This window comes from Mirounga angustirostris, unplaced genomic scaffold (assembly GCF_029215605.1).
Source record: "Mirounga angustirostris isolate CCGP_5_RB_7025 unplaced genomic scaffold, mMirAng1.0.hap1 SCAF_12, whole genome shotgun sequence".
Taxonomy (NCBI): Eukaryota; Metazoa; Chordata; class Mammalia; order Carnivora; family Phocidae; genus Mirounga; species Mirounga angustirostris.
In genome coordinates this window covers 5188305-5209450 of record NW_026991720.1, presented here as the reverse complement: position 1 = coordinate 5209450, position 21146 = coordinate 5188305, and the positions used below count along the sequence as shown (strand labels likewise).

Below are 21146 nucleotides of genomic sequence, written 5' to 3'. Positions count from 1 at the left end.
TGTACTTTGAAACATACTAATTCCCCCATCAGATATAGCCTACATTCCTGAATTTCCTCACCTTAAAAAAAAATTACCAACCCATCCAATGCAGTGCTACTCTTAAACTATAATGAATTAAAAGCAAAAGGGTTCAAAATGTAGCCATCAAGAAATTAAGCTGTAAAGAGAGCTAAAGAGAAGCAACTTGCTATCAAATCCTAGAGAAACTTAAAAAAAATACTACTAGGTTGAGATTCAGTTAGATTCTAACAATAATTATTGAACCCAAAACCTGCTTAAAGTTGGTATTAAGCTTCTTTCTACCGGAGGCCAACTTTTCAGGTAAATTTATCAACCTGGTAAATTATACAGCTGTTACAAGGGCTGTGGGATAGGAAAATGGAAACAATAATGGCAAGCGGAGAAAAGGATTATTAAGGTCAACTTTCTATTATTAGAAGCCTAATCCTGTTGGTTGCTGGCTGTTAACATGATCAATGTCATAATTAGAGCCCAATAGTATCCCAATCTACTGAAAAAGTTTCAAGAGCAGCCAGAGGTTTGGTGTCTCCTGCGCAGACTTAGCACCTGCAAGTCATCCTCACTCAGGTCCAGCCCCTCCCACCATGCTCTGTGAAACCAAGGTTGCTACTGAAGGGGAAGTCTGACTCAGAGAAAGCGAAAACGATGAAGAGAGAGCAGAAAGGACAATCAGCAAGAGAAACAGAAAACCTAAGCATTTATAATTCCTTTTTGGTATATACATTCACTCACGTACATTACAGCCACAGCAGCAAACGACTCACTTTTATGACTTAGAGAATTCTTTTCACATAAATAAGTCTCATATACAAAACTGAGTTCAACATCAAATGGAACAAGAAATTTAGTCCTGATAGTGCTTTGATAAGATGCTATAAAAATACAAAAACAGCTGTTACCAGCTTTAGCCTTCAATAATTTAGGAATGTGAATATGGCTGGTGCTAGCAATGGTTTTGGTGACAACTTCGGAAATATCACAATAGGCACAAGGAAACCAAGAGAAAAGGGATGTTTCTGATCTGTATGTGTATGCAGCTTGCCACCCCGGAGGGCTAGACACTTTTTAAGTTTAAAACTACAGTTTTTCAGGGATTTAGAGCAGTGTTTCTTGGACTTTAGCTGCACAGCATGCAAGTCTGAGTTGAGTTTCCTCTCACCCCCTCTGCTTTTCCATAGTACCCTGGGTTTCCTCTCCTGCAGGACATATCACACACAGTATAATTAATAGGCTGTTCAGTTCCAAAATCTGTGCAGCCATTACTTGGCTTTGAACTCAAGAAACCTACTACACACTGTATTTACTGTGTCCAGTATTTGACTCACTCAAGGCCTACAGTTATTTTCATTGGCACATTTCAGTATAAATATCAGTCGATCTGATTGGTTCTCCAGAGCTACATTTAATACAGGATTATTATCTCAAGTCGTCATTTTCACAGAATATATGCATTACTCTGTAATTCAAGAAAGCAAGCAGGGCAGCACTACCACTTGCTACATGTCAGATGCTGTATATGTGTTATTGTTAAATTCCAACATCAACCGTATGAGGTAGTTTTACAGATGAAGAAACAAGACAGTTGGCAAGGTAACGTGCTTAGTGTCACACAGACAATAATGGAAAATAAGGATCTGAATCCAAATAATTGCACTATGGAAATGCGCATGCTGAATTTATAGTAACCAATCTTTCCTGGTATCAGTTACAGTAAAACCTGATGTAAACAATACAAAATACTTCTTAAAAGTCACTTTTTAAAAAGGCAGCATAGTATTTAGACTAGACTATAAGTGGAAAATCACTCTGGGCAACTACAGTGCATCTTTTATTCTCCATAAAGAATACAGAAATGTGTTATCTGTTTACTCATGAAACCTTTAATAGACTCTAAGACAAAGTATCACAAATGTAGGTTTTACCTTACCTAATAGGTATCCAAGAAGGGACAATTAAAACTACACAGGGTAATTTCTTTCCTTTTAGTGAATATCACCGTGTATAAGTTATATCAAGTAATGCTTCAAAATTCAAACATTTTAATTAAAAGCTGGATGTGAAGTAATTTAACAAGAACTAAACCTCTCCTTATTTGGACAGTATGATTTATAGATATGCCTTTTTTTTTTAAACCTTAAAAACAAAACAAAACAAAAATTTAAAAAATCAACAGTGCTTCTTACTAAAGGATTTTTATTTACAAACTAGAAATGGTGTCTACTATTTTAAAAAAGAAAGTGCTTACTTGTAATTAATGGTTAATAAAACTACAATCCTCTACAGCTCACCACCTTGGAGATTTGTTTTTCTCTCACAAGAATAGACTATGAAACTGATTTGTTAACTCAAAACACTTCATTCAAAATGCTATTGCAGTAGGCAAGTATGTCATAAAGTTCTATGGTTCATAATAAAATTAGTTAAATTAATAAATATCCACTTCACAATGTAATGGAAAAGTGGTTATGATCTAATGAAGTACTATCCTGGAAACCTACTATATTGAAGAAATTTCACTTTGTCTGAGAACCCCTCAATAAATTTCAGTCTTAGAACTTAATGGAAATTTCTAAGGTTTCCATATATATGATTTTAGCAACAAAAAATGATGGAAAGGTAAAAATAAAAATGAAAAAATTCCTAGAATTGGAAGTTTTCAAAATACAGTTAAGTACTTAAGTTTATTTTTATGAAATTTCATTGAAATATTTAATATTTCAATAAAGCCTATTTCATAGGTTTAATAAACCTCTTTCAATACTATCATGAAAGCACTTAGTACATGAGTGTCTAAAGCAGAGCACAGTCATGTGATTATATGAAATATTTTTCCATAAAATAAAGTGATACAAATAGGATAAATAACAGAAGATGGGCTGAGATTACTATTATTTCAGAATTTCCAAATTAAAATGGATAAATACAACTGTGGAATGAGAGAAGTAAGTAGAAAATGAAAAACACATTGTTATTTGATATGCTGAAATAAAAAATGTTTCCATCCTATTTTCCACTGCTTTTTAAGAATCATTTCCTATAGTAAGTTGTATGCATACAAGTAACAATGAGTAGCACATTTCCCTAATTCAGGACTCTACTTCCAGGGCTAAAATGAAAGAAGACTGTAGGGCTGTTTTAATTGTAGGGTGGGGTCATTGCACTGATATGTTTTTAAGGCTCTCCAGGCAATTATAACATGCAGTTGGCCAATAATGACTTTTCTATACCTAAATGTGTAACAGATTATCAATATAGAAGGTCCAAAGTGGATATACCCATAAAAATACTAAAAAAATGAAACACTAAAATATATACAAATGAATAACTTCAATAAAGGATGAAAGAAAGAAATCTCAACTGTTCACTGGGACAATTTATATGAAACCATGACCAACTGGCTGGCTCCCTGTCATTGCTCCACCAATTTTCTTCTCCTACTACCTATCATGTCTATACTCTTCCTCTTTATCTTTGTGAAATCCTGTGTCTGAAATGAGGAAGAAAACAAGAAAAATAAACTTTTTCTATCCACAACCATCAGAAAAACTTACATTAGTGTTCCTATATTAAGAAGGATGAAGCATATATCTGAGATATACTTAAAACATCTCATGAAGAATATAGTACAAATAACACCTAAACCTTCCATATAAAAAGTGTAATATAAAACACTAAACTTGAATGATTAATCTCTTCTAAAGGGAAAATAATCCTGTACAGATTCCCCGGTCTGTGTCCTGATATCTCTGACTCAGAATAGTGATTTATATACCCATCCATACTCCAGTATCAATACACACATACTCATATATATGTACTTATATGTGTATATACAAGAGAATATGAACATATATGGGCACATATATATGACTTCTATATTGATAATCTATTACACATTGAAAATACACAGTGAATTGTTGCTACAACAAATCGTTTTTATCATTCATTTTAAAATGTGTTGTAGGGGCACCTGGGTGGCTCAGTCGTTAAGCGTCTGCCTTCGGCTCAGGTCATGATCCCAGGGTCCTGGGATCGAGCCCCGCATCGGGCTCCCTGCTCAGCCGGAGGCCTGCTTCTCCCTCTCCCACTCCCCCTGCTTGTGTTCCCTCTCTCGCTGTGTCTCTGTCAAGCAAATAAATAAAATCTTTAAAAAAATAAAATAAAATAAAATAAAATAAAATAAAATGTGTTGTAGACTATTTCTACTTCAGTACTTAAAAGTAGTGAAAATAGAGCACCATTCTTAATTTATCACTCTTAAATTCAGTTGGTATTTCTTTCCAAATGTAGTTCCTTCTGGAACTAAAATCTTCCTGTTTTTAAAAATGCTTGCCCTTGGGGCGCCTGGGTGGCTCAGTCATTAAGCGTCTGCCTTCGGTTTGGGTCATGATTCTGGGGTCCTGGGATCGAGCCCGGCATCAGGCTCCCTGCTCCGAGAGAAGCCTGCTTCTCCCTCTCCCACTCCCCCTGCTTGTGCTCCGTCTCTTGCTGTCTCTCTCTCTGTCAAAAATAAATTAAAGCTAAAAAAAAAAAAAAAAAATGCTTGCCCTTGCATTGTCCAATAAGGTAGCCATTAGTCATGAGACTACAAAGTACTTCTAATGTATGTGGTGGGAAACCAGATCTTGAACACTTAGCATGAAAAGTGAATGTAAAAGATCTCATTAATAATTTTATTATATACATGTCTGTTTATATATGTTATGTTATAGTTATTATAATTTATATATAATACAATTTATAGTTATACTACATATATTTATTATATAATTTATTATATATAAAAGATTAAATACTAACATTTTTAAGATATTAAGTTAAAACATTAAAATTTATTTCACCTGCTTATTTTTATTTTTAAGTGGGACTACTAGAAATTTCTAAATTAGATCTATGAGGCTTGCCTTATATTTCTCTTAGACAGCACAGGCTTACCCTTCTACTGGCTAACTCCTTTCTCCAAAAAACATTCAATAATCCAATCATTAGCTGACACCTCAAATTTAAGCTTCCAGATTTTCTGTTTCTAATTATTCATTTAATTTCCAAGTGAATTCTTTAGAAAAGCTCACATATTAGAAAATGGTTGAGATGAACATAAAGATTTGACAACTGTGAAAAAGAATTTAATCAATGAAATATGCAGTTCTTTGGTTAGGAGAGTCTTCACTATACTGGTAAAGACCAGAGAACCTTCAACAAAATATGGAAACACTACTGTTAACCATCAAAACACAGCTGAACACCAAAGAATCTTGCTTATATCACAATCATTGCCATGAACATCCATCTCATTTTATACCCAGTCCCCACTACCAAGAATATGCAAAATAAACACAAACCTAAAGATATAACACAGGAATTCTTGACATCAAAGAAACTCATATAACAGAGTAACAGACTTCAGGATTTCCAACATAAAGATATACACTGGAATATTCCCTGGAAGTTATGACCTCAGCACCTCAGCAATGATAAAAAGTAAAAGAGCTGTCTTGTTCTATCCAATTCATACTCTCCACAAAAACAGCAGTACATCAGCAAGCTATGCATCACCAAGTGAAGGCTGTTTGCTACACAACTAAAACCAAGCTAAAAGGTTAAACATGCCTATGAACTGTTTATGAGATTAGCAGCAGTTATGAAGCAGTAATGAGACAATGGCAACAGAAAACAGAATACTACCAGAATTGGGAACTAAAAGAGAATACAGCAGAAGCAATAACAAATATTAGGACATGGGTCACATAAAATGGGATAAACCTGGAAGACACTCTCACACACATACATTAACACACACTCAGACTCACATGCACATAAATCTTAGAACATTAAGTCAACAGAAAAATAATCCTAATGGTTTCTCAGTTGGAGTAGAAGTCTCTATATAGTAAAATTTGACAGGAATATTTATGAAGCAGTATCTTTAAAAGAATGTAAATATCTAACCAAAATTAAATTTGAGGTTCAAATTTCTATTGCTAAAGTTTTTTCAGAGCCAAAACCACGTAACTGTTACTTAACAATTATTTTAAAAAAAGAAAACAAGAGTAGGGAGGAGGAGAACTGGTTTGAGAAGAATACCCTCTCTTGGTAGAACATAAAATAAGTATCACGGGAAATACTTAGAGAAAGGCATATAGGAAGGAGTGTCTTAGTTTACTGCATATGTCTTTGCCACACAGAAATAGTTCTCTTCCATGAGGCAATTACTTTGCCTCTGGTGTGTAACTTCCTGTCTTCAGAGAATAAAATATATCTGGAATTTAGAGGAAACTAATTCTCACATTAAAATAAAATTCTATTTTTCTACTTATCTTCGGATTCCAAAATTGGATGATCAAGATCAAGATGATACTACTCCTATAAAGTCAAACTTTAATCACTGGAAGCAATTTAAATCATGAGACGTGAAACTTCAGATTACCACTGTGACTAAACACTACACTGTTGGATATCTTGCCATTTTATAAGAACTTCAGAAAATAGAAATTTTGTAGAATAAATATTAGCTACAGCATCTCACTTTGTCTTCTGGTTAGTTTAAATCCCACTAAAAAGAACTGGAACTTACCCTTAAAGGGTAGAATCCACACTACTTAGGTCATGGGAAGAATTCCCCTCACTTCCTAAAGATCAACAATGCAATTCTAAGACTTTTCCATAAGAACACTGAAATAAGTCCTAGGTTGGGGGGATCACAAAGAAGTTAGCAATTAATAGAAAAATCAAACTGAGAAAAACCCACCATGAAAAACTCCCTTAGTAAATTTTGATGCTTAAACAGTTAAAAATATAGACAAAGAATAATATCAATAAACAAATATCGTAGAGGGGAAAAAATAAACATCAGTTACAATATACCTAAAACTTCACTGTTTAAGGCTCTATTGTTTCTGTGGCATAGAATTTTAAAATTTAAGTGTTTTCTATTAGAAACTGTAATCAAATAGGTTGCATTTGTATGTTCCAACTAAGTGGAAATTATAAGATCACTTTAAGTTTAATAAATTAGTCTTCATTACAGCTTTAAAAAAAAAAAACTGGCCAAAACACTTTGGTCAACATTACATTTAAGTTCTACCTGAAAACAGGAAAAATTATTCTCCAAAGTTCCACGTACGCCTTATTTTATATAATTGCTCCAACAGATTTTTCTGTCTATATCATTAAAATCACCCTACCTGTTTGGACCGAGGTCTACCAGGAGAAAATTTTCTTTTGGTAATAGCTGGTTTACCCATGCCGATTTTTGGAGTGACTGAGATATAGGTTGTTGGCATAGTGTTTCCAACAGAAGCACTGAGGGTTGAAGGGTAAGTGTGCAGTATGTCCTGGGAAGGCAAGTCTGCAGAAAGTGGAGGGGAAGACACACGTGCCTTGCTTACGTCTGCTGCTGACAGAAATGAGAACTCCATCTCAGAGGGTGATTTTACAGATTTGTCTTCTCGGCACAAACCACCTTTCACACAGCTCTCCATTGTAGGGGTCATTTCAAAGTCCATAAATGCAGTGGAAGATTCAGAACTTGCTTTCTGTTCCATTTGTTCTTGTACCCTTTCTACAGCCAACTGTTCCTTAGAACATAAAGAAGTACTTTCCTTACACGGGGACACTACGGTTTCTGGTGGAACAGAGGCAGATTCAATGGTGAATTTTGGAGGCCGTGATTCTTCTGTGGACGCCAACATTTTGGGTTCCTCTAACTGCAGGTCCTTGTGCTGCACAATGATCTGGTGTGTACGGACTTCAACGTTTTCTGTCACTTCCATTTTGTTTTCATTTTGATCTTCACAAATATGCATCACTGTAGAAGACATTTCCATCTTTTCACTATCAACTTCATGAGAAATCTGATTTTCCATTTCAGGATTCATTTTATCTTGGGCTGGTTCTACAAAATTTGGAATATTTGTTACGTTAATGTACTTATAGATTAAAAATTTTTTAATTTTCTGACTTAAAAATAATAGGCTTGGGCAGGGAGAAGGGAGACAAGGGATTTCCAAAGCACACTTATGGTTAAATCCTGACTTAAAACAGAAGGTATTTATCAAAAAAGAACAATTATCAAGTTAATAAAGGCCAAAATATACCAGGATTCATGAATTAGAACTGGTCACAGATCAAGCCAGAAAAGCTATAAAAACATCGCCTTAATAAGATCCCCAGAGTTTAAGGTGGTTTCTGGTAAAAATATTAAAAGAGAATTTCTAATATAATTCTATTGAACATATATGATGTTTTACAATTTGAACATTTACAAAAAGATTTACAATTTTGCAGGCAAAGTTATACTCTTTCAACAGCTACAAAAAGGAGGCTCAGTGATCTTACATGAGGTATCCAAGTTAAAAAGTAAAAAAGACTAGTCTTGAATATAAAGCAATTTTGCAACAGGAGGCACTCAGATGTAAACAACTCAAATGAAGTATCATTGAAATAACTGAAACTCATTCTGCAGACTCAGATGAGTAACATCACAGATAGAAGACTTATTTTACTTATTAGCTGTACCTGCTAACATACACAATACATTTTTTGGATATAAACTTTGTATTTCCTCATCATCGATAATTAAACAGTCAAATCTTAGCAAGTCAATACACATAATTAGGTATCAGAAATATCAAAAGTCACTAATCGGTAAATTTTAAGTCAGGGTGCTAGTGTGTTAAGCCTTTAACCCAATCATGCCTGAAAACAAAAGTCAGAGATCCAATTTACATGAGTTCTACATGGCTCTATCAGGAAAGATCACTAGATAAAAAACACTTATTTCAAATACTATCAAGGTAATTTCTAAGTTACGTTGACAGAGGTATTAATTTCCTCATTTACTATTTACTGTGGTGACTGCACTTAATCTATGTTCTGATATCAAAATGAAATCCAACTTTCATTCCTACTCCATGAAAGACTGCAGTTCAGGATAAAGAAAAAACCATCAAATAACAGATCTGATCATACCAAATATTTTTACACACAAAAATGCTTTAAAAAGCTTAACATTAAAAAGGAATGATTAAAGGGAGCCTGGGTGGCTCAGGTCATGATCCCAGAGTCCTGGGATAGAGTTCCTCATGGGGCTCCCTGCTCAGCAGGAGTCTTCTTCTCCCTCTGATCCTCCTCCCTCTCATGCTTTGTCTCTCATTCTCTCTCTCTCAAATAAATAAATGATTAAAAAACACACTTTTAAAACAGAAAATTACACATAAATAATGAGTGCCATCATTTGAGTGACTCAAGTGAAAAAACTTATCCTGATGCCACATGAAGCCTAAACTGTGGTTAATAGAAGACCATTACCTCAAGTCTCACTGAAAAGAAGAAAATATGCAACACCCATGCAGACCACAAGTATATTATTTTTGTACACTAGGCAGGAAGTATTAAAATACAAACGTAAACATGCTCTTCATCACAAGCAGTTCTATTATGTTCCACTACTAGTCTTCTATAATGATTTTAACTTATTTTTTTCAAAGATTTTATTTATTTATTTGAGAGTGCGTGCACATGCACACAAAGAGGGGGTGAGGCAGAGGGAGAAGCAGACTCCCCGCGGAGCAGGGAGCCTGACGTGGGGCTTGATCCCAGGACCCCGAGATAATGACATGAGTTGAAGGTAGCCACTTAACCAACTGAGCTACCCAGGCACCCCTGATTTTAACTTAATAATGAACATTTGATTTAGCAACTCTACAGAGACTGTAACCTCCTTTAGAAATCCAATGCCAATTCTCTTTAAGAAAAGGATCACTTAACTAAAAGATTTCATTACTGTAATGTGTATATGGCAATAGTAAATAATTCTTTGGGATAATTCATTTGAAAAATTAACTTAATAGATCGTGGCTCAAATCTGCAAAGCAGTCATAAAAGCATTATGCTGTAATTCCATCAAATTAGATAGTATGCTTACCAGAAATGAGAAGACCATGTGTATCAAGACTTTCTGGTGGATTACTCTTCTGCTGCTCTTCTGTGTGGATGTGAACTGCTGTGAATGACACATTTATGGAATCTCTAGCAAGGACTCAAAATTTCTCTAACACTGCTCTCTCAATAGTAAGTTGAGGAAGATTTTTATCCTACTACCAAATGTCAATTCTCAATGTAAGTACAAAACACACTGTTACTATTTATTAGTAAGCAGTGTATGGAGATGAAATTAGGAATCTGATTATGCACTATGACAAGATTTATTGTTACAGTTAGCTTTGTCTTATTTTTCTTCACTTTACATCTTATGCAATACACCTTTTAGTGAAAGTTGTTAAATACAAAACTGAAACTCAGACAATCTGAGGCTTTGTGTGTATACACTCAATCTATATAAAATTTCACATAAAATCCCATACTGTCAGATGAGCCCAAGATTAAATTTAATAAGTAGTTTTTCCCCAACCTTATCTAATTCCACATCCTCAAGTACAGTAATAGCTATTATCAACATTGCAAAAAGCTTAATTGAAATATCACTGAAATAACTGAAATACCCTCAAGAGAACCACTGAGACGATCTAAAACAATAAATTTTTCATTATCTCAGCATGAAACATCTCACAATCAGTAACAGCTCTAGTTAGTAATTACAAGTATAACTAAAGAAAGAGAAAATAATAAATTGCTTTTTAATGAAAATCACTTGGCCCCCAAAGTATGTATTTATGATTGGGGTCTAGATTACAACTGAACTATAAATATATATATGCCCTTTCCCCTATTAATTTCTAATGTTATTTTACTAGAAAGCTCCTCTCTAAACAATTTCCTAAGTGACTACACGTTGTGGCTCATTTTATTTAGAATAGTAAACATATAGTAAATTTCACATATTCACTGTATATACACGTTTTCTTCGGAAAATAAACTATATCCATTACCAAAAATATTCTTACCATCTGGAACAATTCCAGGTGTGGACTCCTGACCATTGACGTCTTTATTAATTGCTTGCTCTGGAAATACCATATGGTCCTCAGGTCCTTCAACTTCCATCTCGTTGTTATAATCTAAACAGAATATTATTTATTCTTTAGCTTAGAATAAGTTTTTCTGTCTTTGTTAACTATGTAAATAGTTATTATTTTGCTATAGTGAGGGTAAATTATCACCCAAAATGCCATATTCTTCACATTTTTAAATTTTCAACCATAAATATATCTACATTTTAGATGTAGATGGAAAAACATCTAAATTAAGAATTAAAAGGTTACTGACATATTATTTTAAAAGGACATTCCACAACTGTATACTGATGGCATCCTGGAAACAAAGCATTAGTAATTAAGATGTGTCTACTTAAACCTCTCACAGATGATAACACAGGACTTTTAAAAGTTGCCATTCATATTGATGAAAAGGAAAAACTATCTGTAAGAACGTCTGTTTTCTTTACCACCAAAAAACTTGTTATTATGTTTCAACCAAGAATATACTACTAAAATTACCTAAACAAAATTTTGGGCTCAAAAGATATGAACTAACATTTAAGAAGGACATTATAAAACTAAAATTTGTTTGGAGTGAAAGAACCCAGGTTATAAAGCAGAAACCAGGTCATACAGCCAAACACTGACAACTTGCACTGCTGCTCAAAGATGTCCGCCATCAGATTCAGAGATGACCCAATCACATGTATACTTAAAGGTTGAGAAATTAAGAATAAGATGGGACCTGATACACAGGATTCCCTCATCATTAATAAAATTATTTATTGGAGACTGGTTGGCACAACATCAAAAAAAAACAAAAACAAAAACCCAAAATTCTCAAGATTACCTGCAGTGACTTCAGCCATCTCCACTTCATCACCTGCCTGTAATGGGTCCATCTCAGCTGCTACGTGTTTACAATACATGCAGATATACTCTTCTTTGAACTGAGAATCCAGCTCATGATCTGCTGGTTTGTCACATTCTAAGTGAACCCATCTGCAGTGACAAATATATTTAAATAAAATTTTCTAATTTAAAGACAATTTACTATCCAGGGAAAAAAGAGGCAACTGCTGAAAACTGGGTATAGGAAGGGTTAAGGATGACAGAAGAGAGGTTATAGAGGTTGGCAACTGGTGAAGGTTCTAGAAAAGAAATTGGCATTTTCAGAGGTCATTAAAGGTGTTCACGTATTTTTACTTCCTTATTTTTAAACCATTTCCTCCTTACATTTCCCTCTTAATGCTCATTTCTGGTCTTTCGCCCATTCACTTCCTTATGCCTTTCAGACTCATAAATATGTAATTTAATTTCATCTTTAACAGCACTCAGTACCCAGAGGATCATTAGTGATAAAAGTTTGGAACTCAAAGATACATGGTAGCACAAATGATCACATGGATAAGAAAACTGACCAAAAACTCAATGGAAAAATTGTACCTTCTTACCTTTTGCACATATTACAATGAAGCATGTCTTTCTGCAATTCTGGATGGTTCCACTTCCCACAGAAAGGACATAAGTTATCCTGTTGTTGATAACAACTGTCACATACCAAGCAATTGTGGTGCCACTGAGAACTAGATCGTGTGCCACACTCTACACATATTCTGCAATTCTAAACACCAGAAAAAAATGAAAACAAAAACAGTTTGTTATGCATTTGTATTGCAGTTCTGGTGTGAACCTTTCTGAAATCAATGGAACATTTGTACATTATACATTAAGCTTTAATTTTCATGACACTAATTTAGGGTATATGGTTTTGAAAAAGCAGTGTGTTTTGAACGTCTGATGTGACATCATTCAATTTGCACTGAAACCTCCAGGAAAATGTAAATAGGGGCGAGAGACATCCAAGAAAACATAAATAGGGAAGGAAGAAAACCAAGAACAAATAAGAAACATATCCCAGAATCAGGAAGTAGCTTATGTGCAAAGTAGCTTATGTGGAATAAGTCTATTTGACTCTGGATTGTGAAAACAAACTGATGCTTCTTAACCATTTCATTTGCTTGTAGGTAGCTTAGGAACTAAAAGCAAGAATTCAAACTGAAGAACTATCATGACCCACTCCAAATGACTTGGAGTCTGAAACTGTGAAAGTAAAATCAAAATTTTGAGGGGCAAGATATTCACATGGTCTTACATATCTTCTCATATAATGTTTTATTAATTATGAGAGAAAAAAAAACTGGAGCAATTTGACAGCAGGGTGACCGAATTATTAGAATGCGCATCACCCATGAGGTCGAGATGAGCACCAGGTGCTTTAGCAGAGGCACCCAGACAAGGGCACAACATCACTTTGGCAGTATTCTGGCCAACAATGCAAAACTCCATATAACTGTGAAGAAGTAGCAGACAAAGACAAAGTGAGAAAAGTTCTATTTGGCAGAAAAAACCCCAGATATGTGGGGAAGAACTCTATTCTTCAAAAAAATGTCAGTATCAAAAAGACAGAGTAGGACTCAGGAAATTTTCCAGATGAAAAGAGTCCAAAGTGAGAACTAAATATAAAAGCCTACCCTAGAGTAGATCTTGGAACCTACACTGGGGGAGATGCTATATGGGATGTTAGATCAAGTGACAAAACTGAAATATGGATAATAGATTAGATGAAAATACTTACACTGATGTAAACATATGAAGTTGATAACAGCACTGTGATTATGTAAGAATATCCCTATGATTAGGAAATACACACTGAAGTGTTTAAGGGTAAAGAGGGCACAGTACATGTAACTTACACTCAAATGGTTCAGGGCAAAAAAACAGAGATCAGAGGGAAGAAGAAGAGAGAAAAAGGGTACATGCAATGATATGGAAATCCTAACAAAGGTAAATGGCATACGGATATTTTTATTTTTCCAACTTCTAAAGTTTGAAATTATTTTTTAAAAATTCATGATATACCAACACACAAGCATTCTTGACAGAGAAACAGGAAAAAGAAACCTACCTGACAATGACTGGTATAAAACAAAGTTCCTGAAAAGATTACCCTTACTTCAGTGTGAACAGCCTCACTAGTCTGACACCCCACATGAAGGCAGACCTATTTGCCCAGGTTCATCTCTGGCCCCTCCACAGTGTTTGACACACAGTAGGCCTTCAAATGTTAAATAAATGAACGAATTATGACTAAAGACTATAGACATCTATGAAAGAATTTAACAGTAGAGGAAAAGGATCATTCTTCAAATTACTCAGTGGATAAGGCTTCCTATGAAAAACTCCAGGATAATTCATTGCATACATAATATAGACATTACGATGGACACTTTATAGGCATCACCTCACTAAATCTAACACCCCTGTGAGGTAAGTTCTAATAACATTCTCTACAGGGGAAAAATTGGCTTAAGGAAGTCAAATAATTTGCCAAAGATCCTGTATTTAGTAACTGGAAAAGTGGAGATCTGACTCTACAGCCTAATCTTTTACCAACATTATATACCTCCACAGAACAGATTAAAAAACAAACAAACAAAAAAAACTATCCAGTTGTCTTTTTAGCAATATTATACATGATTCAGTCACTGTGAAAGAGCACAGCAGACTATGATAGAGAGCAAATTAGTAAGAGAGCAAGACAAAGATAAAAGAGAAGGTTGAGAAATAAACCCAGAATTCTGAAAACGTTTTCCAAGATAATGAAAAACCTAACAAAGAAGATAATGAATTAAAAGCAGGAAACAAAATTATCTAGATGTTACTAAACATTATTTAAGAGACTGTAAAGATGGCAAATATTTATAAAAAAAAAACCAAAGTTAACCAACACTTCTTTAGACCTTTTCTTGGGCCTGACTAGAGACTGACAGTGGTCAACATGTTCCAGGCAACACTAATTAATGTAGAACCACAATCAGATACAACCTGGAAGCAAATTCAAAGAACTGGCAAAAATAAAGATCCCAAAGCTCTTAAGTAGAAAAAAGGATTATAGTTAAGTGAACATTTAAAAAAAGTGGGGGGGTAAGACTTTTCTTCTGTGATACCACAAACTGGGAAAACTGGGGGGGGGGGGGGAGTTTCTACAGCTTAAAAAAGAAAAAATTGTAAAATGAAATGATACCAAACCAAGTTCTTATCATAGTCTGAAGACAACAGTCTCTTTCAGATATGTAGGATTTCAGAAAAATTGCTATACCTTAATGGAGCATAACCAAGAATCCAAAAGACTGGGGTTTAATGAGATTGGAATTTATATAGAAAATATATATTTTTTTTTGCAAGGAAAAAGTGACAAGGTTTACAGTCTCAGTTGATTTAAAACAGAGGGGAGAGAAAGGAAAAGAAAATTGCTCATTTCTCCATTTTCACTGGTAAGTGGGGGAAGAAAACATTTATACTTTCAACATTTATAACAATACTCACAAAATAAAATTCTTAATTGCAAGTCACTGCAGAAAATAAAAGGAACAGAAAAACAGAAAGGAAATCAAAAGAACTAGTTTGTCTTAAAACAGCCAAACATTTCAGTTGCAACCATTAACCTAAATAAAATGACACAAAGGGACCCAAAATAAAAAAGATGTGAATAGATCACATTCAACTGGAAAACTAAAGCCCTAGGAGGCCATATTGTCGGACAAAAAGAGCTGGTTCAAAAAAAAAAAAAAAAAAGGCATTACACAATAGAGTAGCTTTACACTAATAAAAAGTAAAATCAACACTGACCTGACCTACCTGGTAAATCACAACCAAAAAATAATTAGTATTGTTTACAAAAGAAAAAGTAAAATACAAGGAGAAACTGAGGAAATCTGCAGTGGTCAATTTCATCTACATCCTAATATGTTGTCCAACCAACTAGTCAAAAAATAAAAATGACTTCATCTATCTAAATAAAATTAATAAACACAAATATTAAGCCTTAAAGTCACTACTTCAAGTATAAAAATATTTGTGAAAAAGAAAACCACGCTGGTTAATTATTGGGTTAAATACAATTAAAGCAGAAGTTAACATGCTTAAGCACAACTGAAAAACCAAAAGATACAGTGCTTAGGTCAGATGTACACAGAGATAGTTACAAATACAACGTATCTGGTTGCAGCCAAAGCTATAATCAAAGGTAAATTTATAGTCTTTAAAAAATACACCTTTTTCCTTAAGAAAGTAAAGAAAACGAATTGCGAATTCAGCTCCCTATTTCAGAAAAGAAACAAGGCCAGTAAAGGTGTGCGGAGGAGACGAAAGCATAAACATACAGATCTGCCGACAGCCGGCTTTTCAGGGCCCGATAACGACGCCGCGAGGACACGCTGGAAGCACCGGCCCCGCACACAGGGAAGAACCGGAACCGCGGGGCGGCCGGCGGCAGCTCGCACCTCGCCCGCCCGCAGGCCCCGCCTTCCCGGAGCCACCCCGGAGGGCAGTTACCGCAGGCTCCCGTTCCCAGGGCAGAGGGCCCCTCCCCTGCAGGCCCCACCCTCCCGCCGCGGCCGCCCCGCACCCCCGCCCGCCGCCCTAGCACCAGGGGTCGCGCCGCAAGGTCCAGGTGCCCCCCAGCCGCGATGGCGGGCCGCGGCGCAGGTGCTCGGCTCCTCCGCGTCTCCTCTCGCCACCCCGCACCCGGACCCCATCCTCGGGGCCCCCCAGGCGAGCTCGCCCCCCTTTCCAGGGCCTTCCTAGGACGGCAAACGGCCCCCAACCCCGACTCGGCCAGCGCTTCCCTCCCGCGGCCGGAACGCCTTTCCAGCTTCGGAGGAAGCCTCCGCTGGCGCCACCTCACGGCCTGCAATCCCAGCAGCCCACGAAGCCTCCCCTGGAGAGTGACCCCTACCCTCGGGTTCCAGGGACCATTTCGGGCACCCGCTCCACCCCAGCCCTCTGAAGCCCACCCCGCCCAAGTCAACAGAAGAGCCGAGCGAAGGTAACAGGAGCGCGTTTCTGTGCCGCTGGGACAAGAGTGTGAGGATGCAGAGAAATCACAGATGCAGCCTGGGAGGGCTGTTTTCTGAAAAGTGGGAAGTTTTCATAGAAATGCTAACATAAAAAAAAAATTAACTGACCTTCAAGGTTACCACAATGCAGATTTTAATGCCTGCATTTAGCATTTGTATTTATTATCATGTTAGTCCCAAGTGCCGTCAAGGGCGTACAAAAGATGCAAGATTTTTACACAGTAAAATTATGGTAAAAAGAATGAGCTGCTGGGGGGGGGGGCGCCTGGGTGGCTCAGTCGTTAACCGCCTGCCTTCGGCTCAGGTCATGATCCTAGCGTTCTGGGATCAAGCCCCGCATCGGGCTCCCCGCTCGGCGGGAAGCCTGCCTCTCCCCCCTCCACTCCCCCTGCTTGTGTTCCTCTCTCACTGTGTCTCTCTCTGTCAAATAAATAAATAAAATCTTAAAAAAAAAAAAAAAAAAAGAATGAGCTGCTGGGATGACACAGGAACAATGCGGCATCCACGGAGCCAGCAGAGAGGATTCTCATCTTCATACACATCAACTGACAACAGGTAAAGGACAAACAACATACCAGTAACTTAAAATAAAGAACTAATGTTCCATATTTTAGAAATAACTGGATTGATTCCCCCACTTAGTACAGATTTCAATTGTACCACGATGGTGCACTCATGAACAAAAAACTTGATACTTACTGAGTGACACTTCATTACATCTAATGCTGAAGGACTGCCTGCTGGCACTTTGAGGTCTCTCATTATTCTGAACTAGTAAACAGGGTCATAGCATTATCAATACTATTTTTATATAAATACAAAAGGCATTCTCTGTATTGACATTATTAAAGCCAAAGGAAAAGCTTACACACTGAACTGGGCATGAGAAAATATCTTTCTATTAAACCCCAATCTTGGCAACTTAATGTCAGATGAAATTAGTAATTACTTTATAAATTCTATTTAGTTTTATTTTTTAAAAGTCCGTGTAATTATTGAAGATAAAGTTTATGCCTAGTTTCATGTCTGTTCTATAAAATTTAGATATTAAAAAAAACAAAAAACAGAAAAACAACCAGCTCAACCTGGGGGATGTATAGAGATAGCCTATGGATCTAGAGTCCTTAGGTCTACACCCTAATACAAAAAAAAAAAAAAAAATTAGATCAAGAAATATTTTTTCTTTTTTTTAAAGAAATATTTCTTAATTAAAGAGAAAAGCCCTGGGCGCCTGGGTGGCTCAGTTGGTTGGGCGACTGCCTTCGGCTCAGGTCATGATCCTGGAGTCCCGGGATCGAGTCCCGCATAGGGCTCCCTGCTCGGCAGGGAGTCTGCTTCTCCCTCTGACCTTCCCCCTTCTCATGTGCTCTCTCTCTCTCTCAAATAAATAAATAAATAAAATCTTTAAAAAAAAAAAAAAAGAAAGAAAAGCCCTGCTACTCAATAAGTATGACAGCATAGGGAGAGAGCATCATATATAGAACAAAACATTATAAGACAGGAAACCTGAGTTTTAGTCCCTTTTCTGCTTCTATAAATAAGTAAAGTTGGACAATTAACCACTAGGGCCTCACCAGCTCTCATCTACAATTTATTAAGTTTGCCTATATAGATTTCAAAGGAAGCACATGAACTACTTTTAAGACGGATCCATCATAGAGAACATTTAAAGAAAAGTCATAGTAAATAGTTTGTAAATATCTTCCAAACAGGAAAAAAAAAAATTAGTTTTATTCAGTCGGTTGAGAATTAAAGATAAATCTGTTTTATTCTTCTACTTTCACTTTAAGAGTTTAAATATTTTGTGCTTCCATGGAAAACACTTCTAAAATGTGTTGCTGTTCACCTGGTGGTGTACAAATAACTCTGCCCAGTAGGTAAAGTTGTCAGCCAACCTACAGGGTTTAGAGATACAGATGACAGCCTCAGTAAATTCCTCAGGAAGCGTAAAGAGAGCAGCATAGAACATAAGGTCATAAAGATGCAAATAACAAAATAGATGAAAGAAGGGAGAATCACTGACTAAAAGAGTATCCAGAAAAAATTAAAAATAATTGAAAATACATCTTAAAAGTGTCACACCAAAGATTGGTATCCTAAGCAATGAAAAAAATGGAAAAATGTCTACAGACCTCTAACTCTCAAAACCAAGAGAATCTTTAAACAGCATCTATAAAATAAATATCTAAGTAAATAATCATTAAAACTACCACAGGGGAGGGGCAATATACATATGCATATATAGTAGGATTCCAAATATTTAATACAAGTGTATTTATACACATAAAAAATGTGATGTACATATAAAATCACTACATAATCATCAAAATGTAGTGTATTTTAGTTCTGGATTTTAAATTAATGGATTTTAAAACTATTGCTCTGTGTTTTGGTATCCTCATGGGACCACTACACTTCTGAGAGTTTCTGAGATTAAAGATAAATCATTCAAAAACAATTTCTAAGCCATTAAGCACCATACATATGTTTACATCTTCATAACAACATTTTTCATAATAGCCTAAAATGTAAATGATCCAAATGTTCACCAACAAGTTATTTGATAAACAATTTGTGGTATGGCCACTACTTGGCAATAAAAAGGAATCACTCACGGTATGCACAAAAATATGGCTGATTCTCAAAATAATCATGCAGAGTTTAAAAAGCTAGACCTCTCCCCCCCAAAAAAGAGTATATACTATATGATGTCATTTATATAAAACTCTAGGAAACACAAATTAATTGATGGTGAATGAAAGCAGACTGCCTGGAAGACAAGGGGCGGGGAGGTGGGAATGGGTGAACAGTTGGAAAAGAGGGATTCCCAAAGAGCACCATGAAACTTTTAGGGGTGATGAATTTGGTTGTTATCTTGAAGGTGATGATGGTTTCATAAATGTACACGTGTCAAGTTAAATTGCAAACTTTAAATACTTGCGGTTTACTGAGTATCAATTATACATCAATAAAGCTGTTTTTTAACAAGTTGATGATACTGTATAGATTTGAATAGGTATCCGATTTGTCTGCTCTATATAAAAAGCATACAGATGATATTTTTCTTGAAAAAACAAACAACTTACTTTGCATTTCCAGCCATTGGTTGGTACTGATTTCATAACTGGTTGAAGACAAAAAGTATGATACCCTTTGTCACACGTATCACACACTAGCATCTTGCTATCTTCTCCCGATTGTCTAAAAAATAAGATAGCATTAATGATGCCTTATCTTTAAACTTATGTTTATAACATAAGTAATCATGAGAAGAATCAATCCTAGGAACTGCCCAGTTCATCAATACCTCAGTGTCTGTTTTGTCTATGCCCAGATAATGATAGAGGTAACCCCTAAAGGACGAGACAGACATCTTCCTAAGGTCCCTACAGGATTATCTTAACTGAATGCTCACCTATGGTGAACCTGCTTTAGCCATGTTACGATTCCTGCAGAGAAGGAGGGGCAACAAGATGAATGACTCTGACCTTTACTTTTTAAATATCTCAGTAAATATCCTTTCTAGGGTAAGGAGCTGTAACTGATAGGTGACGCTGCATGGGAAGGAACAAATCTTGTCATCGGGAATTGGAAAGACACTGTCATACAATAAAGAGGATCGAATTTGGCATCAGACCTATATTTGTATTCAGACTGCTGTTTTTCTAGTTGTGTGATTTCTGAACAAAATAAGCTTAGTCCTCATTTCAGGAATAAAATGTGAACAATAAAGACACTGAGAATTAAATATAATTCTGGTTGAAGAGCTTAGAATATTCTGTAAACATTAGTGCTAAATAAACAGGTGTAAGAATCATCTTGTAATAATTATTAAGAATAATTATTAAGAATTGTAATAATTATTAAGAATAGTCAAAAACCTAAACTCTTTCCCTGAACATTCCTGTGCCCCAAAGATTGGGCCCCTGGCCTACAGCATGAGCTCTGCCTTGATTCTTGGCTATCAACCACTCTCAGAGACTAAGAATTTAATTCAAGAGGAGGGGAAAAGAAAAACTGGGGAATGCAAGAAGAAGAGCTGAGAGAGGAGCCCTGCGTAAAACCTGGGGACAAATAGAAGTAAAAAGGAAGATGGGTTAGTTGGCCGCCAGTTCTTTCTTACTCAGTTTAAACAAATTCTACATATAAAATTGCATGTTTTATCTCTTTAGCTACATGGAAAGATCTTAGAGGAAAGGTAATCTTTCTTCAAGTTCTCTTATTCCTTCCCAAGAAAGTAGGCACAGATATAAGATATCAAATA

The 21146-nt window shown here is 35.9% G+C and overlaps 1 protein-coding gene across 12 annotated transcripts in view; it reads right to left on the bottom strand.

Moving 5' to 3' along the window:
- KMT2C (lysine methyltransferase 2C) overlaps positions 1 to 21146 on the bottom strand; it is a 270063-nt gene that overhangs the window by 94779 nt on the left and 154138 nt on the right. For 11 of the 12 annotated variants that reach the window (XM_064575699.1, XM_064575698.1, XM_064575700.1 and 8 more), the window contains exons 9-14: positions 19969 to 20083; positions 12416 to 12585; positions 11812 to 11963; positions 10929 to 11042; positions 9950 to 10027; positions 7209 to 7918 (exon numbers count right to left, since the gene is read on the bottom strand). In XM_064575699.1, the coding sequence (XP_064431769.1) occupies positions 7209 to 7918; positions 9950 to 10027; positions 10929 to 11042; positions 11812 to 11963; positions 12416 to 12585; positions 19969 to 20083 (1339 nt within the window). The remainder of the gene's footprint in view (positions 1 to 7208; positions 7919 to 9949; positions 10028 to 10928; positions 11043 to 11811; positions 11964 to 12415; positions 12586 to 19968; positions 20084 to 21146) is intronic. The other variant, XM_064575696.1, reaches the window with a different exon arrangement.